This window comes from Calidris pugnax, unplaced genomic scaffold (genome assembly GCF_001431845.1).
Source record: "Calidris pugnax isolate Ruff unplaced genomic scaffold, ASM143184v1 scaffold44, whole genome shotgun sequence".
NCBI classification, from domain to species: Eukaryota; Metazoa; Chordata; class Aves; order Charadriiformes; family Scolopacidae; genus Calidris; species Calidris pugnax.
This window is the reverse complement of record NW_015094506.1, coordinates 47624392-47651763: the sequence shown is the minus strand read 5'-3', so window position 1 is coordinate 47651763 and position 27372 is coordinate 47624392. Positions and strand designations below refer to the sequence as shown.

General features: G+C 39.5%; 1 protein-coding gene across 9 annotated transcripts in view; it reads right to left on the bottom strand.

The window, feature by feature from the left end:
• Positions 1-6710: 6710 nt before the first annotated feature.
• CD36 (CD36 molecule (thrombospondin receptor)) overlaps positions 6711-27372 on the bottom strand; it is a 38814-nt gene continuing 18152 nt past the window's right edge. For all 9 annotated transcript variants that reach the window (XM_014963801.1, XM_014963805.1, XM_014963802.1 and 6 more), the window contains exons 3-14: positions 24060-24220; positions 21891-22035; positions 19020-19199; positions 18783-18874; positions 18326-18372; positions 15874-15943; positions 13720-13907; positions 12785-12903; positions 11190-11263; positions 10362-10416; positions 9997-10161; positions 6711-9251 (exon numbers count right to left, since the gene is read on the bottom strand). In XM_014963801.1, coding sequence (XP_014819287.1) covers positions 9997-10161; positions 10362-10416; positions 11190-11263; positions 12785-12903; positions 13720-13907; positions 15874-15943; positions 18326-18372; positions 18783-18874; positions 19020-19199; positions 21891-22035; positions 24060-24220 — 1296 coding nt within the window. In that variant the 3' untranslated portion in view covers positions 6711-9251. The remainder of the gene's footprint in view (positions 9252-9996; positions 10162-10361; positions 10417-11189; positions 11264-12784; positions 12904-13719; positions 13908-15873; positions 15944-18325; positions 18373-18782; positions 18875-19019; positions 19200-21890; positions 22036-24059; positions 24221-27372) is intronic.

Sequence of the window (27372 nt, the reverse complement as noted above, 5' to 3'; positions counted from 1 at the left end):
AGAATCTATTTCGTGTGGAAAACACACACTAACATCTATGAACGAATTAGGTAACTGTTGCAACGTTACCAAGCTGTGTGAGGCGGTGACGCAATGCTTATTTAATGCTCCCAGATTAAGGCAAAAAAAAAGAGGCCCCAGCTGAAGTTTCACCGCGTCCAAGTGGATCCACCCAAACCCCGGCGCGGCGGGAGGATGCGGGAGTCAGCCTAGAGATTGCACTGCCATCTAGTGCGCACCGCAGGAACTGCGGGGCCAGGGCTGGAAATTGGGATGCACAGCACTAAACCTGCCTAGAAGTAAGGAAGGTTTTCAGAAATGTTCGATTGGGTTCGTATGTCGTGGCAGTAGGAAATTCTTAATAGGAATCTCCAGTCTCCTTCCTTCTTTTGCTAAAGGAGAAGGAATCAACGTTGCGAGGGAACAGCAAGAGAAATTTGAAAGTCTCACCCCTTCCATTATCCTTTCTTGGGTGTAGGAGAACCCAGGGAAGAGCCCTGGGTAACCCCACCCTGTAAACAGAGAAAGGACAAGCTGCAGGCAAGTCTTGCACAGCTCTTTCAGCTAAATATTTGCTTGCAGATAGAATGCAAATATGGAACTCTTATTTCTCATTCAAAATTGTTCACTGATTGCTCCATGGTTTGCACATCACTCCCACGCTGCGAACAGTGACTCAAGGAGTTGTAAAGCATTGATCTCCGATGCTTCTGGCAGGTGTGTTGCACTCCCAAGTTTTGCGGCGTGGGTGCATGTGGACCAAAATAATCAATATTGTCCAAACTGTAAACATGCATTTTTATATCTAAACATGCCATTCAGGGTTTCAGGCTGCAAGAGAGCATTTCTTCCTGAACACCGTTTCGGAACATACAATAAGTGGCTGTAAAAAAAAAGACAGAAGAGATTAGCAAGAGAAGTTAATAGAAAGCTGCTCCTGAATTATTTAGCTGGGTATTCTTTTCATCCATTTCTCTCTTCTGCCTATGAAAAAGTTTAGGGGAAGTTCCATACAAGGACTCAGGTGTGAAGCAAGAACAGCAAAGTTTTCAAGTACCTGGTCCAAATCTGTGAAGAAGGTAAGTTGGCTGCTCAGCAAGGGAGGATTGTATGCCTGAGATGTGGATATGCAAAGGCTAACTGTCTCAGAGGGATTCTGCCAAAGCCAGACAAAACGTCTTGGTGACCAGCCTGCTACATGTCTTATGTGGCCTCCTGTACTCATCACCTATCTTGATGCTCTGTTTTCAGGCCAGCAACTGTGTTAAAGAGCCCAGTCTCAAAAAATGCAGATATGGAAAGAGATTATAGAATGATCTAACAAGACTCACATGACATGCTCCATCATAATTGAGATTTCCATGAATGATGAGTTGTACGATATGGACTCTATGGGGGTCAAACCTTGCTAAACTAGCAACTAATAAAAAATCAGGTGTCTTGAGAGATATTTATACAGTTAGGCAACTCAGACTGTTCACAGCATCCCTGCTTTCTGAGGTTTGCTTGCTTATACGTGGCACACACCCACACTTGGTAGGGTGTCAGCAGTGAACAGTTTAGTGGCTGGTGTGCAACAAACTCTCTAGTGATATGATGCTCCTGGTGTCCCAACCTGTGCAATGCCCAGAGCTGTGTTCAGCTTTGTAATCCTTCTTGTGGAGCACCGCAGCCATTGACCTGGACACCCCTACCTGCATCTGCAGCTGTTCTCCCTGTCCTGCTTTTCCAGAGCACTCTTACCTTCATTTTTTTTTGCATGGGGGCACTCAAAAATTGCTGTTACGGCTGTTCAGTTGGGTTTTGTCAAAAGTCATTGCCATCATCATGTGAATTCCCTTCCTTCCTTCCTTCCTCTCTCTACATTTCATTCCCCACTTCATAATTTTTACTATAAAGCCATATATTAGGGAGCAAGTAGAGCATAGTAGATAAGAGTTTTTCAGATAGACAATTAACGTTTCCCAGTAATGTAGACACACAAGGCCTCAGCAGCCAATTAGAGCTGCAAAATCTGTTCCCGATTGAAGAATGTGTCAACTCTATTAGCGCATTGAGGGAGGGAAAGCAATGGCAAGATCAGGATGCAACTGCAGCTACTTTAAAAATCGTATTTGGAGGAATGGTTCTCTGGCAAGCAGGCCCTGGAGAGGGTGCTCATCTAGAAGACGCATGTCACTTGTCATCCAAGTTGGCCACTTGGGAACACATTCCCCCTTCTTTTTTCCTTCTCTTTTTTCCCCTTACTCCCCTTGTATATTTGCTCGGGTTTTTTCTGCCCAAATGGAAAAGTTACTGTTGCAGTTGCCGCATACGCCTCAAATAAATCTTTGTGTCTGTAAAACTATTTCATCATCCTTTGTGCAATAGTGAGAACTTCAACAAGTTCAGCAAGACTAAGCACAAGGTCTTGCACATAGGTCAGGGAATCCTAAGAACAAATACAGGTTGGGCAAAAAATGGATTGAGAATAGCCCTGAAGAAAGGACTTGGTGGTGTTGGTTGACGAGCTTAATGTGAGCTGGCAATGTGCGTTTGCAGCCCAGGAAGCCAACTGCATCCCAAGCTGCATCAAAAGAAGTGTGGCAGCAGGTGGAGGGAGGTTATTCTGCCCCTCTACTCTCATGAGACCCCTCCTGGAGTACTGCATCCAGCTCTTAGGTCCCCAACATAAGAAGGACATGGACCTGTTGGAGCAAGCCTAGAGGAGGGCCATGAAGATGACCAGAGGGCTGGAGCACGTCTCCCAAGAAGACAAGCTGAGAGATTTGGGGTTGTTCAGCCTGGAGAAGAGAAGGCTCTGGGGAGACCTTATAGAGGTCTTCCACTACTTAAGTGGGGCCTACAGAAAAGATGAGGAGGGACTCTTTATCAGGGAGTGTAGCAATAGGATGAGGAATAACAGGTTCAGACTGAAAGAGGGAAGATTTAGACCAGGTATTAGGAAGAAATTATTTACTGTGAGGGTGATACGGCACTGGAACAGGTTGCCCAGAGAAGCTGTGGCTGCCTCATCCCTGGAAGTGTTCAAGGCCAGGCTGGATGGGGCTTTGAGCAACCTGCTCTAGTGGGAGGTGTCCCTGCCCATGGCAGGGGTTCTGGAACCAGATGATCTTTAAGATCCCTTCCAACCCAAACCATTCTATGATTCTATGATTTTGCTCTCTTTCGGATGAAGACCAAATATGTGAAAGATCTTGTCAAAGATTTAAACATTCCTAAAAGCATTTAACAGTTCTCAGCTCAGATCTGATCAATCAGAGTTAGTTGCTTAAACCATTTCCTGTGTGTGATACAACAGAGAGATTGAGATGCAAAGTCACATGTATTAGTTTAAGGTAATACCACCATGATTGTTTTAAATTCATTTGTTTGATTTGTTCTAAGTCAAATGTGAGAATTTTAATAAGATGCAATTTTCAGCTATTAGTGAATAATCAGCTATTAGTGAATAAACAGATATTAGATAGTACTGAATAACAGCTATTACCAGCTACCTGGGGGGTTTTGACATGGTGTGATCTATCACCATAGCCCGGGCCACTGACCACTCTAGTGTTTGGGAGCCATGAAGCACAGATTGCAGGACTGGCACTCTTAGCAGATGACTTTGAGCTGAACACACTCTTGAAAGTTTTCCACAGGGATATGAGGCATCGCCATGCTAAACCATCTGTGCAGACTTGCCTTTCTTTATCTTTCTGTAAAACTTGGCCAGACTTCAGGGACCTACAGCGTCTTCACTCATGTAGCCCAGACAAAGCAGCCCCTTTGGGGGCAAAGCAGCATTAATCAGAACTACTTAAATGTTATGACAGTTGGTGCTGCGATGTCTAAAGGGTGCTTGGCCACAGGAAGGAATTTAGGTAAAACAAAGGATTGGCTCTTCACCTGGATTCATAAAATCTGGTAAGCTAAGAAAGAGATCATCTAAATTCCAAAAACTGATTCCATCTTTCTGCTTCCATAAGGAGAAAAAGTATATAGTACTTGTGTTACCATTCCTGCACCTAACTAGAAAAGGAGATCAAGAGTTTCCGCTCCTTGATTTTTTGACTACTTCTGGTTTTAACCCAGTAAGAATTAAAACCAACATAAAGAGTCATCTGTCTCTCAACTAGTATCCAAAGTAGAGCCAAGATCCCCTTCATCTACGTGTATTAGCAATCATCTTCTGCTAGGACTTTAAGTTCATTTGAACGAGTAACCTGAATCAGAACATACTCTCTTCATCTGAATTTGTGTAATCTAAATGGATTCACATAAAAATAGAAGCTTTTGGAACCCCCATATTCCTCATTCTGGCTGATACCTCTAGTCACTAACTTGTTTTTGCTGGAAACGTTGAGTACATCTGTCCGATATGGCTCCTTCAGAATTGTACTAAGTGCCAAATGATCTTATGCAGGAGACACACGTGTACATCCGTTCAGCAAAGCAGGTGATGCTCCTGGGTGCTCAGGGAAGTCTCTGTCAGCTGTCCAGGTTTGATGGCGGTTGAAATAGATTTCCTGAATTAATGTCTTAACTGCACTAACTTGTCATTGAATTAAGGTATATGCTTTGCCAAAAGTTCTTTCTTAGTTCTTTTCCCCATTGCTTGTAGGAAAAAATAGAAATAATTAGAGGGTTCTGGTTCCCCTTTTGTCCTTGTTTTCTGTCAGCGTAAATCCATGAATGTCAGTAGTGTTCTTCAATTTATCCCACTGAAGACAACCAGGCTGAGGCTGTCAAGGCTGCAGAATAAAACGCAGCTGCTACCACATCACAGTCAGCCTACGTATGTGTGTCCCCATGTGCATTAGTTGTAAGGATAACTTCCAATTTCACAAAGCAGACCTGGTGTTTAACCAGTGCAAAGATAAATAGTTGCACTTGTAGCGTGAATGCACAGAGAAGGATATGCTTCCACCTCAGTGGTAAAAACACAGAAAACGTCTGTATTTATATGTCAGTACCCAAAAGTACCCCTACATCTAGCACGTTTTTACCTTTCACTGCTGGTTTCAGGTGCCAATCATGTTTTAGCTTCTATCATGGATAAAACTATCAGTGAAGACATTTATGTTTAGAAGCTTTCACATGTGTGGGCTTTCCATTTAGAAAAATAAGGGAGGAAAAACTGAGGGCAAAAACGAGACTTTCCCAGTGCTACATGCAAATATTCTGTTAGGGCTGAAATTGCAAATTTGTATAAAGTGCATCCAAAACCTAAGTCACATCAAAGAGCACACACACGGCTATATGTAAGTCCTGATTTGTCCACAAATCCTTGGTGTTACACAACTGATGCTGGGCAAGAAATAGGGTCCTGATAAATATGGGTGTGCCTGGTTATATCAAGTACATGTTTTGTAAAACACCAATTCACAGAACTCAGGGGAAACCCCAGCCGTTGCAAAACACTGCAGAATATTAATGGGTATCAAAATCTCTGTCTTAGTGCTGCATCTGAAAACCTGTGATTCAGCAGACACTTAGGATGTGTTTTTTCTCATGCTGCTTTTGAAGTGATGCAGTTATTTCTGGTGATGTCAACTGGGAGTGGAAGCAATAATGAATTTTAGCCAGCAATATTTTTGACTGCCTAAACTGAAATGAAGCAGGAGAACTTGTGAAAAACTGTATGCCCTTTGGGTGGCGCCTACTGCAAAGCATTTGGTTTCTTTTCTTACAGAGTAGAACTGAGAAAGGTCCCAGCCTGGCGCTGGCTGGGTGACCTTTAAGCCCCTGGCTCCTTTGGGTACTGCTGGGAGAGGGTGTCACCACAGACCATCAGGGATATCTGGTATGCAAACAGTAGACAGAGAGGAAAATGAATAGCATCTATTTATAAATGTAGTTTGCATTTGGTAAGCATGAGTCATTTGCCTATTTGAGTTTTAGTTTTATATGGTTACTGGAAAAAAAAGCTGTAAGCATATTTTATTAGTTATTAAATTTATTGGTTTTTTAAATACTGTTGATGTGTACACCCATCAATAAAACAAGTCTTTGCCTAGTCTCACAGTTAAAACATCAGAGAAAACACCGATTTTCTTTCTTTTTCAAGGTGTAGTAGCATGTTTACATTACCTTAACAGACACTGGTAGGTTAGGTGAGAAGAACAGGTTTTAAGAAAGGCTTTGAAAGCATAATTACAGTTAGAGATCAAGAGCTGGCACACCTGCTCCAGGGTGTAAGCATGTGGGCTGTTAGATCTTGGGTCAGATCTGATTTTCACCAGAGATTTTCACCCATAAGGGCCTGGAGTCATTATGGAACGTGAGGTGTGATCATAGCTGGGCTCGCGTCCTGCCTGACCTGCCAGGCCAGCAGAGCCAGCAAAGGATGTTGTAATGTGCTGCTGGATGTGCTAATGCCATCCTGCCAGCACCTCCAGCTGAAGGGAGCTGAAGGCAGGTCTGTCTGAGCTTGGTTTTCTTGGATTGTTTTAGAATTGCTTTGCTGTGGACGTGCTGGTGCTCAGCTCTGGCCACAAAGTCTCCTCCTTTTTGTAATCCAGAGCATAGATGTTGTGTGTCACTGGTATTTATAATACATCACGAGGCAACATGAAACGTGATACACACTTCTAAGCAGCTGTGATGTGCCAGACTACAATGACATAACAAGGTTAGCCGTTAAGATTGGTTATTCATCAGTTCATAAAATCAATCTCTGAGAAAAGAAAACAGGCTCAAAATACCAAGAAAAGAAACACAAGGAGTTCATTATCCAACACAGAAGACTTTATTTACAATTAGACATAAGGATCTCAGAAAGAAGAGTTTGAGCTTTATTTTATTTGTATTGAGTTAATTAACATTTTAAAAAAATGTTTATCCTGCACTTTTTGAACAAGTCTAAATACTTAACATAGCCTTAATAACATGAATTAACAATAACTGCAACCAATGCTTTGGACAAAATAGCTACTAATTGTAATTCAAGCACAGTCTAGATGCTGAACATAGTTTAAAAGTCCAAACCTACATTGAGATCAATGAGATTATACATATGAACAAACATATTCATGTGTATGGAAAATTGGGCCCTGAGACATTTAAAATCATGGCCTGACTTGCTGGATCACTGCTGCTGGAGCACCACTTAGCACTAAACACCACCAGTAGGGCAAATGGTAACTTGCTGACAACGGATTTGAAGCCAAAGAAAATTAAGCTGAAATGCTAGTGTGTCAAAACGGAGAGGAGCATTGCTGTTGCTCCTTTGGTGAAAAGATCTCACATTTACGTTCTGGCACAAAAGAATAGTTTTAGTATAAAAACTTAGTGTCAGATCTTGAACCACAGCAGAGCTGTGCATGCTTCAGAGGAGAGGGTGAATTAATGACTTTAGTGGTCCTCATACTTTTTTGACCAGGCCATAGGACTCTAGGGATGCCTTCAATTTTGTCAAACTGTCCACAGACTAATATGAACACAGAGCATCACATACAACACCAGCAATAATGTAGGCACGAGAGGTCTCTAAAATAATTAATATTTTATTTTATTATATTACATTTTATTTTATTTTATTTTATTTTAATAACTAGCAAGCACTGTGAGTAATCAAATGCATTGGCTCTCTAAGTGAGAGCAGAGCTTCCCTTGGGTGCCCTGCCTTCTTCACATCTCCTGTCCTGTTACTTTGCATTCCCAGCTCATGGCTGGAAAAAGAGAATGTACATGGACCTTGCCTTCTAGAACAATCTCTTGGGTTTTCTGTGACTCATCAGTTCTATTGATAGCTACAAAACTTTTTTCCACAAGGAACAGGGGATTAATAAACCAGCATTTTAGTCTGTTGGGGTTTTCCCTTTATTTCCAAAGGATGAAAACACCTTACTAAAGATACCCAGAGAAAGATATTGTCCTTTACTAGCAAGATAAACCTTCCTGGTTTAAAGTCCATTGTAGCACTATTTCCAAACACGAGGCTATGAGAGGCTGGCAATTTTTGATCTTCCTTTGTCTTTACAGCTGTTTTTTAAGGGGACAAAAGATCCAGGAAGAAGTCTTAAAAATGCTGAATTTAGGCTCTTGTTCTGAATTCAGTGAGTCCACGGGAAAAGGAGAGATCCCACGGCACTCAATATCTGCCCCATTGACTCTCATTTCTATGATATAGCATTCAGATTAAATGAAAAAGTAAGCCATTTATGCAGATGGTAGTGTTTGCTACCTGTCTACAGGCTGATACACCTCATTAAACAAATGGTTGCACAAATTTCTTCGTGGCAGATGGTTTATCAGCAAGGAATTAGGGCTACCTGTTTTCATTTATGTTCTTCAACAGCAAGAAAGTAGAACCTTCTGATGTTTGATCAAAATCATTATCTCAGGCCTTCCTGTGTCTGGAGCATTCTGGAATATTTTCTCTTGACCCTAAAGGGGATGTATGAGATCATTCCCTAAGGGAGGTCTTGGGCAAAGTGAGGTTAGGGCAGAGCAGAGGCTGGTGTTCAAGCAACAGCCAGAAAGCAAAGCACACAGGAGGCAACCGTAAGAGCAGTGGAGCAGGCTGGGAGTTAGGGAGTAAGTTAGGGAGAAGCTCAGATTGATAAACAGCTGTAGAGCCAAGTGTTGATGAGCTCCATTAACACACGAATGACTGTGGTGTATCTATGAGCCATCTCCATATAAAATGTATAAAACACGTATTTTAGTAAGTCTTTTATTAACTTCATGTATTACAGTTAGTAACTTTACATAATAAACTTCACATTCAACACAGTTCACATCCCTGAATAGAGGACAGAGAGCAGTTCTATTGCAGCAGCTTCTATTCCCTGAAGGAACAGAAAGAAACATCGCAATGAGGGCATCTAGAGCACAGCATGAGTTCAAAGGTGTTGTCATTCCCAGTCTGTGCTCAGAGACAGAACATCAGCAAACAGCTTTCATTTGTCTCGCAAATCCCAGAAGAAAAAAAGTAGCAAGTTGCATAAACGTCAGAAAGTGGACTAAAATCCAACTGCATCTCAACTTCAGTCTGCTTGAATGTCATTTAAAATTTGTAACAAGGTTCAAATAATCAAGCATAATTTCCATGGTGGCCTCTTCAGTGATGTCAGAAGTGTGGACCTTTGGAAACATCAGCTTATTTGGGTTAGTGAGTTGGTCTTCTCGAAATGGAAAAGCATGTTGAATTCCATAGCATGTGGACTGCTGTGCCTTGAATCATACCTTTCGTCTCTGAATTTTGACATGCTGCTTGGCTGAAATTTCAATGAAACATTGCCTACCTCTGAAGTCTTTTGTACCTGTAGTGAAATAAGATCAGAATTCAGCTTGTGATAAGGTAAGTCTTCTTAAAAATGTCTCTTTACTACAGCATACTTTTCACCATAACATTCATGTATCTGCACTTCTTTTAAATCACTCCAAAAAAGCATGTGTGGTTTTTTTTCCTTAGATGTCAGTGCATTAATCCACCACTTGGTTATTCTACCCATGATGGGAGTATATTTAGTCCCAGTGGGCTAGGTATGTCCAGGAGATGTTTAGACTAACATGACAGTGATACATGAGAGAGAGAAAGAAGAGAGAAACCCTGTCCAACACTCAATAAAATATGTCATTTACAGTGGGTTCTCTGAACCCCAGGCAGGGGTATGCCCTGGAAGAGCACATAATCTGCAGCTGTGTGGCCTCTGTCAAGGAGAAGTACTAGAGGGCACTTCTAAGCAGTTTCGCAGTCTTTGATAAAATGACTGTTTTCATAAACCCACAACAATCATGTGTTCTGGAACAACAAAAAAAAATGTTGTTCTTCTGATATAGTTCCCAATACTCTCACCTGGGTGCATTAAGAGCATCCTGAAAGATTAAGGTTGGGAAGAGAATTTGAAAACATTAGATAAGTTATCTGGATGATTTCCCACAGAACAAATGCTGAATTTACTAGCACTTGAAAAATAAGAACAGCTAAATATGCAATGATTCTGAACTTCTTGAAACCCTGAGGAAAAGTTACTGTTGAGAACTGAGCGATTAGTGTTTACTTACTTATTTTAATTTCTTTGATCTGCATATGAAATAGGAACCCATGAATGCGATGAACAGCACAGAACCTGCGATTATTAACACCATCTGCAGCACACCCAGCATCTGGACCCGACCGGTGACTTTATTTCTGAACATTTCTGCTTTCTCGTCCCCAATAACAGCAGACTGAAACAGTGAAAGAAAAATGTCAGTGAAAGGGAAGATACAAGCCCTCACTTGCTGAATATATTCTTGGTGTGTGCAAATCACAGCATGAGTTTAATTGCCCAATTTTCAGGGCACCAAGACTGAAAAAGCTATGTCAGGGGTTTTTTTTTTGTTTGTTTTTTAAACAATGAAGATTAATAGACAGAAAATATACTAACCTCATTTAGCCAAAGAAGAGGAAAAATATAAGGGTTTTTAACTTTTGATAAAGCTCTGAAATGAGAAAAAAGAAATACAGTATGTTACCTTTAGTTTGGTGCATAAGCCTAGTCTCTATTTAAACATTTTTCTTGTGTTCTAACTACATTTTAACCTTCCAGATCTACTGTTTTAGTATAGATTTGGACTGGGGAAAAAAAATAAGCCTACAGTTAATAACAGCCATTTTACATATAATGCAACAATCTCTTTCTTTCTAGTTTTCCATACGTGAGTAGTCAGAAAGAAGAAAGCTTGGACACAGCTTGGTGCTGGTGAGAGGGTCTGAAGATCTGTGTGGTGTTCACCTGACAGATTACAGGATCCCCAAATGCTGTCTGTACAACTACATTTTGGCCAATGAAGAGAAAAGAAACAGCTAGAGACCTATCAACCCTTGTGATAAAATCCATCTAGTGACAGAGCACACATGAATTCTCTCTCTCATTGGATTTATTACAGAGAACACATTTTGCCTTCCAGTTCATCCTCATGGCCCCCATTTGGGTTTTGTAAGAGTGTTATTTTTAAGAACATGTTGCCTTGTAAGCTTCTGTGGGGAAATCAAATGTGTGTTAAAATACTGCCTTGCTCAAGAAGGCTTGCTCTTTTGCTGAAATTTATGTTCTCTGAAAAGCTATGTCCTAAATTTTTGCAAGAAAGACAAAAAGGCTTTGGGAAGGTATTTTTCTTCCTTCTTTTCCCAGCCATTTCTACTGACAGTCTCATAGACCAATCAGCCCTCTTGAAAAAACTTTTTTAAAACAAAATATTCAAGTAGTACTTACTCAATCTTTGGCGCAGGCTTCACAAGGAGGTTTACTTGTAACCTTTTCGCAAATTGTAGTGTAAAACCAGTGGTCTAAAACCAGGAAAAAAAAAACCCAACAAACTAAATCCCAACACATTAATTTAAATTTCTGAATTGGATGCCTATGCCTAGAATATAGAACGTGTCATAAAGCACTTTGGTAGTATTTTATCCTTATGTTTTGAAGGATTGCATTATTATGAAACTTTTGTTTCTAAGGGTCTCTCATTTCTCATAAAAGTTCTAATTTTGTGTTCTGATTTTGTGGTTTTACTGTAGTTACTTTTGTTTTCTGAATTGGATGCCTATGCCTAGAATATAGAACGTGTCATAAAGCACTTTGGTAGTATTTTATCCTTATGTTTTGAAGGATTACATTTTTATGAAACTTTTGTTTCCAAGGGTCTCTCATTTCTCATAAAAGTTCTAATTTTGTGTTCTGATTTTGTGGTTTTACCGTAGTTACTTTTGTAATTTGCAATTAAAAAGGGTTAAAAAAAAAGGTTAAAAATACTAAGTCATGAAATGTTTCGTATAGAAATATTTTTAGGTTTTTTTTTTTTACCAGAAATTAGCTAAATTTTCTTTTTTCAATGGAAAGGATGTTTAATTTGCACAGGGCCAGACTCAAACATTTCATATCCGAACAAATACATCAAAACAAAGGTCACGTCTTTTCTTGATCTCTTTCTTTTCCCCTCTGTCCTCCGTTAAAAACAAGATAAGGACTGATCCTTGAAAATATCATATCAGATATAGGAAATTCTGGTGGATATCTCTTTTCCAAATAATGTGAAACAAAGATCTAACTTTAGATCTCCTGCTGAAGTTACATAGCTTAACTGTCAAATTATATGTCTAAAAATATTTTAGTGCAAAATTCTGAATTTTACCTTTTCATCCAAATTCAAATCTAAATAAAATTTTGAAACCTTAGAATTCATCACACAATTCAGAAAAAATTGGTAAATACACTTAAAGTTAAGAATCTGAATCACTGGAACAGAGGTAGAGGTAAAATCAGAGGCAATCAAAATCAAAGTTGTCATAAATTCATTCAGTTTCGGAGTTCTGTTAGACAACCCAAGTCACAAAGACTATATTAGATCTGCTCGAGTCTAGTCTGGTCGGACTTCTAGCATTTTTCTTGGAAATAAACTAATCTATACTTATTTAATTTCAATTGAGATAGTAATTATACAAAAATAGCTAATTATAGAAAATGAAAAAAAATATAGAGGGAACGGACAAACTTCCATAGAAAAGAATTTTCAAAGTACTTGATTGTCATGGAAAAGCTATAGCATACTTCAAAGTTTGCATTTAATACCACATTACCAAAAAGGAAAAATCAAAACTTATTTTCCCGACTTTGAAGGTCAAAGTGAGACAAAGTTCTGCTCTAATATTCCCCTGCTAAAACTGTAACACTTATGTGAGCAGATCTTGCAAAAGGAAGCATGAAAATATTGTATCTTCTGCTCGTCCCTCTGGTAAAAGACCTACTGTACTATAATTAAATTTAAACATGGCAAGTTTAGTGAGTTACAATTATTAAATATTTGGACTTACAGGCTCTACATCTAGAAACGTCTCATGCTCCTTCTCATTTGGGCTCATGCCTTCAACATCATGCAATACAGAATCACTTGCGTGAAGAAAATGCGGGAGAGAGATATATACAGGTTTTCCTATTTGAAAAAAAAAAAACAAACACGTTTGAATCATTGAGCCTGGTTTCAGTGCTCATCTTCTCAGGCCATTTTCCATGCAAATATAGTTTTTTTTATGTAGACACACGGTCCTGATAAAATTGCTAATAGTCCCACCACCCCAAAAAAGCTGATCATTTCTGTAATTCTGCTGCCTAGGAAAATTTGCACAGTGAATTAATTTGTAGTTATAAATCCTGTTTGTCTTCATCCACACTGTGGAGCTGACAGTGCTCCCAGTTTCACAGTGAGGTGAGGACCTAATTGTTGCTGTTTGTCTGCACCATTATAATCTTGTTTTAGTAGAAACCAAGCCTGAAGGGAACCCATGCAGTCCACTCTGCACCAAACGCAGACTCTGTATATATTTATTTTGTTAAACCAATGCTGACCTTAGGCAATGGTGTTTCTCAATCTCTGCATGTGTATATAGTTGTGTACACAAACACACACAGAGTGTGCATGGATTATCACAAATACGAGGACAGGGACTATCTCCTTTTTTAATACAGTGCCTGTAGAATCCTCTTCTTTCCTTTCTATACATACATTCCTGCAGTTTCAGTGTACAATCTGTAAAGCCATGACTTTGCATAGCACTATACAAAATACAGAAATACTATAGTCCTCGTTTTGGGAAATGATGCTATAGAAAAGTGAAAGGTCTCACAGGCAATCTGTGGAAGAATTCACACACATGAACATCCTGGATCTTAGAGTAACACCTGAGCTACAGCATGCGTGTTTTCTCCCCAGGTAAACAGCTTGTTTGGCAGTACCATGTCACTATTATACCTGATTTGCAGGCACTAATGTCTAGGACTCCAGCTACTGTGCAGTTCTTTGATATGACTTGATCTTTACAGAAGCAATAATTATCGCTGACTTCAGCAGGTGATGCAAATGCCTCACGAGGAACTGTGAAACGATAGAGTGGGATTCCCTTCACATTCTGCGTGCCCTGGAAAACTCCGTAGATTGATCTGAATACAAAAGAGGAGAAAAATGTTTGAGTCATTTGGATTAAAAAGCTGAACTCATGGCAATACTCCTTAAGCTTCCCCCAACTGTCTGTCTCTTAAAAGAAACAGATACTCCAGGGAGGCAATGTCCAGGCTCCCTTCATACTGTTGAATAGTTTGTAGGGGTGGTCCTCTGTAATGGAGGATATTCCACACTTTCACAAAAGGATTTGCACAAAAAGGCAGACAAAAATACACAAAACTAACAAATTAATTAAGAACTCTTTTCCCTACACACTTCTGCACTCACTGATATGAAATTTTTGAAAGTTTTTGGACTACAGTACGGATAATTATCAGTATAACTCAGCTCTGCTATAGGTTTTTGCTGAGCTGATGATACTAATCTAAGCTTTATGATGCAGGCAACATTCTGCATACAACCGTGTTCCATTGCATATGAATCAGAATACCACTAAGCTGCGTCTTGCTGATACATTATCAACTGATAGGGAGCTATGGTTGTAACACAATAACGCAGCCAGGGTGGCAGCACTTTAGAATCATAGAATCATAGAATCGTCTAGGTTGGAAGGGACCTTAAAGATCATCTAGTCCAACCATCAACCTAACTCTGACAAAAAAATAAATCAGAAATAGGAAATAAAAATCACTAAACCATATTCCTGAGGACCATGTCAACCCGTCTTTTGAACACCTCCAGGGATGGTGCCTCAACCACTTCCCTGGGCAGCCTATTCCAATGCTTGATAACCCTTTTGGTGAAGAAATGTTTCCTAATATCCAATCTAAACCTCCCCTTTTGTACTGTAGCCAAAGTGCAGTACCACTTTGCACTGCAGCCAAACCAAAGAAAGGTTCTGGGTTTAGCAACATGGACAGAACTATTTTCCGTGATCCTATTTCAGCATGATTTTTGGGTGATTGCTACTGTCCTTCTTCACAGTTCATTGATTGTGGCAATTAAATGGCAGAAACAATCTCTCAAACTGTGTGCAATCGTTCCAAAGAATTTTATCATTTCTCATCTTCATAGAATTCCCTTTTCCATGACTTGTGAAATGCTTTCCACTTGGGGGATACAATTACTTCTTCACAAAAAAAAAAAAAAAAAAAAAAAAAAAAAAAAAAAAAAAAAAAAAAAAAAAAAAAAAAAAAAAAAAAGAAAAAAAAAAAGAACTTTAAGTTCATGTAAAAACACTGATCTTTAAAAACAAACAGTCTGCAAAGCAAATGCCCCTCTTTAAGCCCAGTCAAAAGGAAGCAGCTGTTTCCAGGCAGCAAAATAAATATGAGGATCGAACCACCCAAAGTAAATACACTGTGATGCACTTTAAATCTTTTAACATTGCTTTCAGCGATCCCACTGGAGAACTCAGGGACACTGGATAGCCACAGCAGAAGAAGCAGGCTGAAAAGCCATCAGTTTAGGATGCCTTAAGCAGGTTTGTTTGTTTATAAATACATAAAAATAAAATATATTAAAATATCCTGTGAGAAAACAATTTCAAGTACCTAGTGGAAGACAGTAATTTCTGTTCTGCATAGGGGATGTTCTGTAGAAATGCCAAAGATGGGCCTAACTGGCCCCTTCTGTATCTATGCCTTCTTAGACCAAATAAGGCAGGTTATAGGCTGGGTCCTGGTCTTAGAAGAGGTTCAAGACTTCAAATCCTATGGCCCTCAATGTCTTTCATAGATCTACAACAGCTTACAACAGTGTCAAATATTCCTGAATAATACATCTGCAACTGGCTGAAATAAAATACACATAAATAGACTGCCATTTGACATAAATAAAAATAGAGAATCAGGTTCAAAGTCATGAGCACGGATCATGAATTTATTTATGCTTAGGTGAAACGTTTACGTTGAACTTCCTCAGTGACCTAAGCCCAGGCAGAGCCACTGCAGCTGCCCTCTGAAAACAAAGACCATGTGGGTAGCACACGTGGGACCAGCCTACCTGCAAATGTCAGAGGAGAAGAAGCGCAGTACCTGACTCTTCTTAACAAATGGTGGGAATGATGCCCCATCTGTGAATAAAATAAGAGCTTGAAAGCAATTCCACTTAGAAGACATGATTTCATTTCTAGCTCAGTACTCAGCTGTTACTTTGTTATAAAGCTGCAAACAAAGTAAACCAAATGAGTTATTTATGGGGAAAATATTTATGGAAACTATTGCACAATGACAGGTACTCCACAGATAAGATTGTATTGTTTTTGAAAGCAAGCCAAATTACAGCAGCTATTTTTTTTTTCCCAGATGTGAAGCTGGATGATCAAGCTTATTAAAAGCAGAGGATACAAAAACCAATTCTGTTTAATATGAACCCAAACACCTATTGCTGTTGCTTCAAGGTTTATGACGTTTAAAGACCTAGACCTTTCCAGGGATGCTTGGTTCAACTGCAGTTATGGCACTCAGCGCTTACGTGAAACACAGCTTTAAGCTTCAAAACTGCCTATTTAATAACAGTGCTAAACCTCTTTTTTACCAGAGATTGCTCAACCGGATCTCTTCTTTGTAAGCTGAGATCCTGAGATCGTCTCTATAGATAATGGCAAGAAAGAAACACTTCTAGGGCACAAGCCATCTCACCCCATGGTAGACATGCAGAAGAGGTCAGAGGAGTACCACTTTGGTGATGACTTTTTCTCCACTCATTTTAAAAAGAACACAGAGAGCCAGTTCTGATGCATATTTCTGCATTGCAAACACCCAGAGTTAAGTAAGAGGACTCTCTGCCATTTTCCCAGACAAGGTGGTGTAACAAACCTTTAACCAGAACATTTGTTACTTCTTGCTACAATTTATGTTTAGTTTCTTAGTCAGCTGCCATAACCAAGGGATTGAAAACATCTGTGATATCTTTGAATCTAGTTGGCAAAAGAGAGAAAGCTAAATTGCATACTGCCACTTGCCCACTGCTGACAGAAGCACTTTTTCTTAAAGAAGATCCAAGATCGTCCTAGACACACTATTTCTAAATCTTGGCAGTCTTGGAGAGTTTGCAAACATGAACTCATTTCAAGCCCCATACAAGAACACTGCTTAACATTTTTATCTAGATATTCACTTGGGCTATACATGTTGTGCTTTGGTGTAAAAGCTTACCAGATAAAAGGAATTCTCACACTTACAAGACTTTTTTTAAACCTGCTGCTTCTCTGAACACATGGTCTCTCCTGAGCATTCACACTGAATACTCTTGAAAATCGTGTGGCAACCTTTGCTAACAATGAAAATCTCCACATTTTCACTGTCCTGGAGCACTTAGGCTTGCTAGCTGAGTATGCTTATTCCACCAACTGTGAAAGAATTAAAATTAAATCTGAGAACTGAAAAAGCTGACCCTGGCAAAAAAAGGGTTCAGGCTCCATAAGAAAGAAGGAAAGTCCCAGAACCTAAGAAAATATTGCCTCTTATAAAATTAATTACATAGTTTAAAAAGGAACTAATCCTTCCCGATTCACGAATTTTGCAGTCAGATTCTTGTGATGTATTTGAAATACTTCAAAATACCTTCAATATGCACTGTGTTATAAGTCAAATGATCTATGCCATATAAAGCAGCACAAAAAAGGAAAAAAAGAGATTTTTTAAAAAAAAAAAAAGAGATAACAAACACAACCCAAAAAACTTCCTGTTTTGATAATGGCTGACTAGAAGCCAATAGCTCTTTGCAGATGCCTCTGCCATGACATCTGCCAGCCTCAGCTCAACAGATTTCTGGTGTCCTAACAGCTACATTTTCACCCGCCAGAAGAAAAATATCACCTTGAACAAAAGTATCCTAAAACAACTCATGTGTTTTCTTATGCATTCCAAAAGCAAATTCAAAAATATTCCTCTAGTTTATCCATCCCAAGCTAAACTACTTCTCCATCCGTTTTCACCTGCTAGCTGCCTCCACTTCTCTGAGAGCCTTCCTCCTTACCACCTGAATTTCTTTTCATATATCAGTAAAAAATCTTTTTTGTCCATTCTGGTGCATTTAATTTTATTTTTCAACAATATAAATGAATGTACATTATTAGAATGTAAAGAAAATTTTTCAGCTTCTATAGCAAAGAAAAAGAATATTAGTTACATTGCACCATAAAGACAATCAGTAGAAAGAGAGAGATGGATTCTCTTCTTGTGTCTCTTACACATCTACTCTAGCTGAAGAGGGTGCATATACATCTATATATAAAATACTGTACAATACTGTATAATATATATTATAAAAGACACACATTTAGTCATGTATAGTAGTAGCAGTATGTATGCATTCATATTTATATAGACATCAAATATACAGAATACAGAACTCTCAAAGCCCAGGGGAATTAACTTTAAAATATTATCACATTACTCCCTTACAATATAAAGAAATGTGCTGAAGTTTTAAAAAGCTTTAATAGGCTCACCTGTGCCATTAACCAAATCGCAGTGACCTTCCCAGTATGAAAGATTCCTTTAAAACAAACAAAAAAAATTCACACTCCATGTAGTATAGCATAACCTGTACTGCTAAATATAACTGCTCCAGTATAATCCTGATTCATTAGCAAAATCAGAGGGTAGAAATGTTCATGCATTTATTCAGATAAACTATATGAAGCATTAAAATAGGACAAAAGGGATCTAGCTACTTGAGCATGCAAAACAGAAGTAACTACTTGCATCAAAAAATAATTGTCTTAAATCCATAACAGAATCATGAATAGCTGAAAGACAGAGGCAGTTTTGCTAAGTCCAGTGCTTGATCCAGCTTTCCTTTAATTCCTGAAGATTTTCCATTTATCTATAGTTCTTAGTTAATCATGCCTTAAAATTTGTACCTTGAAAATATGTATGGTCTTTAATTATACAATGCTGTGATACCTTTTGTTTTTATAGCTTTCAATTATTGCTGTTTTTTTAATATCATCTGCCCCAGTATAGACGTTGTAAAGTCCATCCAATGTCTCATTATACTGTAACAGACACAAGAAGAAGGGATAACAGTTAGAAGTACTGAACTAGATTATAGCATTGTCAGATTCTTCTTCCTCACAGCAGCTTAGTTTTCACTCACAGAATGATAACTGAAGGCTTTGCCTCCTCGTTGGGTTCACTTACCGGGTAGAACACTCCCACAACTGGGTCCAAGGGGAAGGGGATCTTGTTTAAGAAGGGATCTTTGTATCCCCACAGTAATTCTTTCACTGTTCTGTTCTGCAGCATCTGTGACTTAGAGGATTTAATCCAAGTGTTTAACAGTAGTTGCATAAAGCCACTTGTATACACAGCGGGTGCAGCCTGCAACAGCAATAAAATTAATGTTTAGCATAAAATTCTGCATGTTCTTTTTATTGAGATCTTATCTTTATCTTTTGACCCCAAGAAGGCTGGTTTCTAGAGTTGCAGCTCAATGTAAGTTAAGTTCTTACTTAAAACTGACAGTCCTTAACAAAACAACTACTGGACATAACTTATACAAAAGCAGATAATTTGTCTTTACTGCTTACATGAGTTTGCTAGATCATCCCTAATCACAGAATCACAGAACAGCTGAGGTTGGAAGGGACCTCTGGAGGACATCTGGTCCAACCTCCCTGCGCAAGCAGGACCAGCAAGAGCCAGTTGCCCAGGACCATGGCCAGACAGCTTTTTAAGATCTCCAAGTAATAGTCTCAACCCCCATCTGTATAACACGGGTTGTACCATTTCTGGTTTTCTACCTCTTTTCTGTCATCTCCATATGTCACATGCTTCAGACTCACTCACACTATAAACATCTAAGTAAATATGTACAAGCCTTGTTACTTATTGGCTTAGATAAGTGGTTTAGATTTGCTGTTAAGCTAACATCAAAACAACTGTACCCTGCACAGACTGGCCAACTGCTCAGTCTCCATTATTTTATTACTTAGAAAGAATATATATTCGCAACAAACAAGTCCTTCTTTCTGAGCAGCTTTAATTCTAAATAATGGATATAATTTCCCAATTCAATGAAGAATAATGTAGCTTTACCAGCAGTAATTGTAATGAGTTTTCCCAGAGGCATAAACACAAAGTCGAGTCCCTAAAGGCAATGAGTAGCTTGTGGAAAGCAAACAGAAATTATCTATGTTGAAGCAGGAAAATTGTAACAATTTTCATAAGTGAATCTGTGTAAAAAAAAATTATTGTCTTAGAGCAAGCACTCAGGCCTTCAGTAGACCACCTCTTTGTACTCAGCGCTGTGGGGATAGGAATGAAAGGGTCTCTTTTCCTTCCATTTTCTGCCCTCCTCAACCCCATGAATCTTCCACTCTTGTCTGAACTTAAACACAGAGCAAGCAGAAAGCATGGATATGACAAGATTATGAGATAGAGGATATATGGGTTGAATCCTCTCAGGGTTAAGAGAGTGTGAAAAACATCTGTCCGAATTCCTTGTGAGTATTTTGATGACAAAATTACAATATAAACAGTAGGCTCTACTAGAGTGAAGTCAGTGCTGTCAAATGAGACACACAGAGTCTCTCTGGGAATTTGGGCTTCCACCAGTTCATTTCTGAACAGAAAAATGGGGCTTGGATCCTCTGTGCCCTTCTCCCCTGACTTGACTGCTTCCAGGCATGTGCCTATGCTTAGACTTATAGAGCTACTCGGTCCAGAGTGTGGGAACTGAGCAGGGTTAGTTAACACTGTGACAAGAAGGACTGAGTACAGGAAACATGAACAGCTTTCCAAGTATAAATTAGGACACAGGCAGAAAATACCTGGTCTGAATAAGGTAATTTGCCTTTATTTATCAAGATTTTTCTCCCTAGAAAATAAAATGCTCAGGTGGAATTCATCACAATATTCCAGTACTTAAAGGGTGGCTAGAAAGACGGTTGAGGCTCTTTCTTCACAAGGACCAACATGGAAAAGACAATGGCAATGGGTACAAGTTGCACCAGGAAAGGTTTTATTTTGATAGAAGAAAGAAATTTTTTAAAGTGAGAACAGTCAGTCACTGGAATGGCGTAGGGTCCCCATTGCTGGAGGTTTTCAAGGTACAATTGGACACAGTTCTAGAAAAATCTTGTGTAGGCTCTCTTTCTCAGAAAAAATGGGATCAGTTGATCCTGTGAGGTCACTTCCAACATGCTCTCTACCATGATTCTGTGATTCATTCTATGATTCTATATCGTGTTAATACCAAGCATCTCTTCACTCTGCCCCTAACACCCACCCTCTCACGGTGATCCTGAACACACACACATGGACACCACAGAGTTAGTGCAACACAGTCAGGGAGCACATCCAGGGCTGAGTATAAATACAAAAACTGTAAACATCAGTCAAGGGCAAACATTCTCAGCCTGTGACAGTGCAAAACCACTGCAATGAAAAGCCTCTAGCACTGCTTTAGGTGGGGACCCCTGTGCTTGTCTTTGAAGAGCTAAGGTAGGACAAGAGAGCTCAGGGGATGCCATTGCAGGGGTGCTGAGGAGCACCATGGGGAGCAAGCAGCTGGGGCAGTGAGGTCACACATACACTGAGCATGGGGTTTAATACAGCCTTCCCTGCAAAACAGGGCTGGGGACATTATGGAAAGAGCACAGTAAATCCAATTTATACTGTTCATGCTGTAACTCACACAGAAAGGGAAGGCATCCACAAACGCTTGATTCAGCCCCACACTAAAATTGACTAGAGGGATGCTTTTTGATACCTCTCATCCAAACTCATGATTTTGTTTCTATTGGCAGGAACAAGTCAATTTTCATTTAACATTAAGATTACCCTGGGAATATAAAGAAACCTCAATATATTTGCAGTAGGTCCTCAGATTTTTTTTTTAAGAGAGCAATACAACTATCCTCAGTGTAGCTGACACTCGTGTCATCTGAGTTCATAGAGAGGAAACCTGTCCTGTGGCAGTTTCACTATTACTTACTCTAACTTCTTCCCTATTTCCACCAGTGTTTCCACATTTGAATGAGGACCTTATGGTCTTGTTTCTTTACTTACAACAACAGCAAGGTTGAGGCACGTGATGGTATCATTTTCTGTCCCAACAGACATATCAGGTTCAAAACGAGCAATGTTAGGCAACATGTAGGATATTGTGCCATCAGAGTTTTCCGTGATATTCTCTTTGGGTAAATATCGCACCCTTGAAATACAAAATAAAAGAATAGAATATTTTTAACATTTGATTTTCGAGACCAATGCATAACCATGCCTGAGAGAAGTTTTTTGAAAAGTTGATGAATATTTTTGTAGGTGAATGTTGAACATTTTATAACCACTGAAAGAATTCTAAACTTTTCATGTGAATATATGTAAAAATTCAATTTTCTGTAAAATATTTTTTTTTTTGAAATATTTCCCTAGTGCCTAATGGAATTTTTTTTCTTGATACTGAAACGAAAACAAATACTTCTTTTTTAGTTTTATTTCAATAATGGACCTTGTATTTTTATATTTTGTTTTTAATTATATTTTGTCACTTTTTTTTCTAAGCTTTCTCATGGTTGCATGTGATTAGAAGGGGACGACTCAGAATCATTAATAAACACTCTTAAATTTTTATTTGGTAGGTCTGTGTTACAACAAAATAGATTATAGGTTAAACCCATAATGGGAGTCAGTTTGATAACATTTCATATGCATGTGGAGATTTATAAGCAGTCTTTCAGCTCCACTGAGATTCTCATAAGCCTCTCAAGCACATGCTGTCAGCAGATCACTAAGGTACAAATTTCTGAGCTATTGCAGTTCTAGTTTTAGCTCAGCTCCTCAAGTCCCCATTCTCTTCCTACCCCCTCTGTAGGGGCAGCATCCACCAGGCATCCTAATTTAGTCTATGCTGTGGGTCCACAGAGCTTATCCCAGCTCCATCCCAGAAGGAATCTTCAGGGTACTCCATAAGATCTTCCAATCTGACCAAAAGGCTCAGAGAACATTTCCCCAGGGTACATACATAGCCAGTGCAGGTGGGCCTTGCCCTAAAAGCAGATGGATCTTGGTTTCTCAAGATTGGTTCGTGTGCATGCCATTTTAATCAATAGCCTGGTGTGCAGAGTACTTCCCTGAAAGTTCAGAGGTTTGTTTTCTAATTAATGTTACTTCTAACTGGAAGCAAAGTACTTAAAACAAGGTTTCCCATTTCCCAACAGAATCCCAGGGGCAGTTGCATTTTCAAGGCCAAGAAAGAGAGAGAGAGACCCAGTGTCATCATGATTCGGGTAGACCCAATATCCCAGGTGAGGATGACTGCAGCAGTGAGAAGAGCAATAGTCAACATTTCTTACAGTCTCATCTAGGCTTCTGGCAGAGATGTGTTTCTGAGAAAACAGGCTGTTTCCTGATTCCTGTTTAACCTTTTCTTACGTCCTTCCAGGCACATTATGAACCAAGGTATTCCAGTAAGAAATAAATAATCTTTTTGGCATCAAAGCTCCTCAGTTTTAGATGCTGCAGTCCAAAACTATCTTATAAATACAACATCCGTCTCCAAAATGGAAGAAAGAAATATCTTATTATTTTAGGAAATCAATTTCATAACAAGGGTGTCAGTGATATCTGGGAATCGGGCGTGATGACTCAGGAAGCATCAACTAATCCTATGTCAACATCATATTTAAAATTATGCAAATAATTAATAGCTTCCCAGAATGGGGATGGACTGCTGCACCTAGGCCCTAGCTAGTACACTCTGAAAAAGGAATGCTTTTCAGAGGAAAAAATTAACAAGGAAAAGCCATAGATTAAAAATAAGGAGCAAAGAAACAAAGCACATTATTAAAATACATATGAGTGGTACATAGGTGATAAAATAATCTCTTGGGTTTAGAGCATCTGACATGTTTTATTCTATGTAAAAAGTTGTCAAACACTGAACAGCAACAAATGCAACGTGTCAGTGTGTTGTTTTGGCAAACACCTTGCTGATCAGCAATCATTTTTCACAAGAGCAAACAGCTTCACACCCAATTACCTATTTCTATATGTGTTTTCCCAATGTGGGACCCAACACAGGAAGTGTTTGCAATTGCTGTGTGTAGCTGCAATTTAGGCATTTTTGTCAAGTATGACTAAAATACAACACTGGAATTTTAAAAACAAATTTTAACTGAGCAGAACTTTCCCTGGCTTCTGATATGACGTGTCACATATTCAGGGGGCTTTGCTTACCTGTATGTGTACGGTCCTCTTTGTTCAAGTTTTGGAGGTGCTCCTTGGTCTAATACCTCTGAAGGATTTTGCACATTGAAAACCCAAAATTGCCTGTAAACTGAACTTCCTGGCACAAGCCAATTTTCAAAAGCAATGGTACCCCTTGCAATGACAGCTTCCTAAAAGAACAAAAATCAAGGCTAAAGTTAACCACAAAAAAAATTAATGACAAGCTGCATTTCCTTTCCAGATGATTGTAGATGTCCAAATTAACAGAAATTTAAAAAGCTATTTTATCATCAGTATGAGGCACATTTTTTGCCAACATTTGAAGGCAACCTGACATTCCTGCTCAATGACAGCAAAAGTGAGTCCCCCTAAAGCAAGTGACCACAAAGCTGATGCTACTGTAGCCAGCAGCAAAACTTTCGTATTGCTGTGGTTGGGCCCTAGTTCACAACTACTTGCCAAATCCACTGTTTATTTGGAAAAAAGAAAATCTTTGAATGACTAAATGATACCCAGCAGTTTTTAGAATCCATAAACTACTTTTCATACATTTGCAAAAATGCAGGGAAGGAAACAAGAATTATCTCTGAGCATTACTCAGGCACTATAGTTTTGTACCCACAGAAAGCAAATAGTATTCTTGCAGGACTGTTTTTTGTCAGAAAACTCTTGTCACCAAAACTGAGATTTTCTAAGAAATATCTCTGGTTTTGATAACATTTTGTTAGGAAAATTTCCCAGATCTAGGGAATGAGGGTAAAATATGGCTATAAGGACAAGACAGGACATCAGGAACCACTCTAGAGTAACCAACAGCTTTGTGTCTGTGGCACTCAGCTATAATATGGTAAAAGTCTGTTCAGTCCTTGGGACTGTACAGTGAGGAGAGTTTGAAGGTATGTTCCCTGTATTGTCAGGGGAATGTCTGCTTTGCTGGTCTACATCAGAGCTTTTTCTGTATGATTTTCCCAAAACCCTGGGATAATGTAGCTATTTCTCTTGGTGGTAAAAATTCAGGAAAGTTTTTCTGTAAGAAGAAAAATCTAGGCTGCCTGGCTCCAACTTATAAAGTGACCTGTTATTAGAGTGGTGCAATATTAATGAGTTAATTTGCACAGCTCATAGAGTCCCAGGAATTAAACGGCTAGAACCCCTCCAGATAGCAAGAAAAGACATTTTATATTACAAGTTGCTAGTTTTTCTTTCTAACTTAAGTTTCTGCCTCTAGAGTTTGCTTAGCAAGCACTATCCAAAAGAAGAAAGATACTACCAATTAAGAACCACTGCAGTTAGAAATTAATACCATGTCCTGGAGAACTCGTAACACAGTCAGGGCTTTGTCTGTGGAAAGCCTGTTTGTATGGTGGAGTTGCAAATGCCTTGCTGGTGGTGTAAAGCACTGGGCTTGTTTTCTGAATATCTGCTATCATTTACATGCATTTGTGTGAGAGGGGAAGGAAGCCTTGGGGCAGCAAATGTGTTACCAGCTTGAGGTCTTGCCCTCAGATCCAACAGCTATAATTCTCTTCAGCCTTGTTTTGCAAACCTCAGGAGGCCAAAGGCTTTATCACAGCTGTGATCCAGCATGGGGTGGACCGCCTCCTTGGTGAAGACAGAAAAGCTTACATGATTTGGGAATCACCTTTGCAGCTTCCACAGATAATTGCTCAAAGAATCTGGGAGAAGCAGACTGATAAAAAGAAAGGTGCAATTCAGTTTGCTCAGAGTCTGCCTGGGATCTGCACTTAGCAGGGTCCTGGGATGGGGGTAGATGCCAGGATTTGAACTCCTGCCTCTATGTAACTGGGGTAGGGAAACGGCTATGGATTCCTGGCAACTACATTGTTAAGAGGACAAACTAATCTCTCTAGAAGTGAACAATGCACAGGCACAGAGGTGAACAGAGAAGTTTCAACTTTGTGACAGTAGATTTTAAAGCAGTGTTACTTCTTACAAGTTTTTCCTTCCATCCCTTCCTCCCTCCCCTTATAACACTCTGCTAGGGGTTATAACAGCCCAGAAGGACGTGCTAACTCCCCCGCCACTGCAGAGTTTGCTCAGAGTGCCTGAGCCATAGGACCTCACCTCCCGTCCTGGAGAGGCACAGAAACAGTCCCCAGCCTGCCGCCAACTTTAGACATTTTGGGCACTTTGAAAAATGTTTATTCTGCAATGATCACATCTTATGACTTTGTTGACTTGGAAGAATCCAAGGAACATATCTCCTCACAGCCTTCTCCATGGAAATTATTTTATTTTTCCAAAGGGTGGATCTTTGCCTCTAATCCTCTCTCTGTTACTTCAGGAAAAGCTAAGAGTGTGCAGGACTTTATACCAGCTTTTTAGTACAACAAGGACAACTTTCTTTGTAGGCTGAGACTGTAGGCTACGTGACCAGCCTTTCCTTGTACTTTCTGTACTGCCCCTTAATACACTTTATGATGTTCTTCCTTATAAATCTAGAACACATTTACAGTCCACCTAAAGAGGTGAGGTGGCTCTCCTTTATTTCTCATGCAAGAATCACTACTACATCCATATTATACCCTTAGGAAATGCCAACAGAGAAAAATTACTTTGGGCACTGTATGAAGAGGTCCCTGGGACCTAAGTACATGGGACAGCCAGGTCACAACGAGTTACTGTGTGGATTTGCAGCTCATGATTCACTCTGTGCTAATGGAACCGTAGGCACTCTTGGGGGGTTGCTTCAGGGGGACACCTGTTCCAACCTGACAGTGCTGCAGCCCAAGGAGCCAGGTGGCTCCCACAACATGAATCAGTTGGTACCTGATTCATGTGCCTCCCCCTTTCTCTGTGCTAGCTCTCACTCCTCAGGAGCTGTTTCTCCCTGCTGGACTCTGAACTGGAGGAAGATTATTTCCCTTTTCCTTTTCTAGATTACCTTTCTACCAGTGAGTCACTTGGCTCGGTGATGTGGGTAGGGGGAAGGATCAGATAAGAGTTAAAACAAGGGAAGCAGCAGGACAAAAGAGGGAGGGGGAGGAAGGGAGCAAGATCATTATTTTCGGTGGCATTCAGCCATTATTGTTAATAACATTTCTCCCACAAAGGAGATGCATATGATTCTGTGTCACATACTTCAAGAGTGCAAATGGTGGATTAAAGCAGAAGAAAATCTAGAGCTCTGTCTTTATTCATATCTTCATTTAATAAAATTAATATCCTCACATCAGCAAGCCCTTGGGTTTTGGCTGTCTGATCACTGGTGAGGCCAGCCCTAAATATTATCCCTCTCTATGGCTCGTCACTTGCATATTTCCCAAGTAACACTGCCATGTTTTGTGATATTATGAAAGGT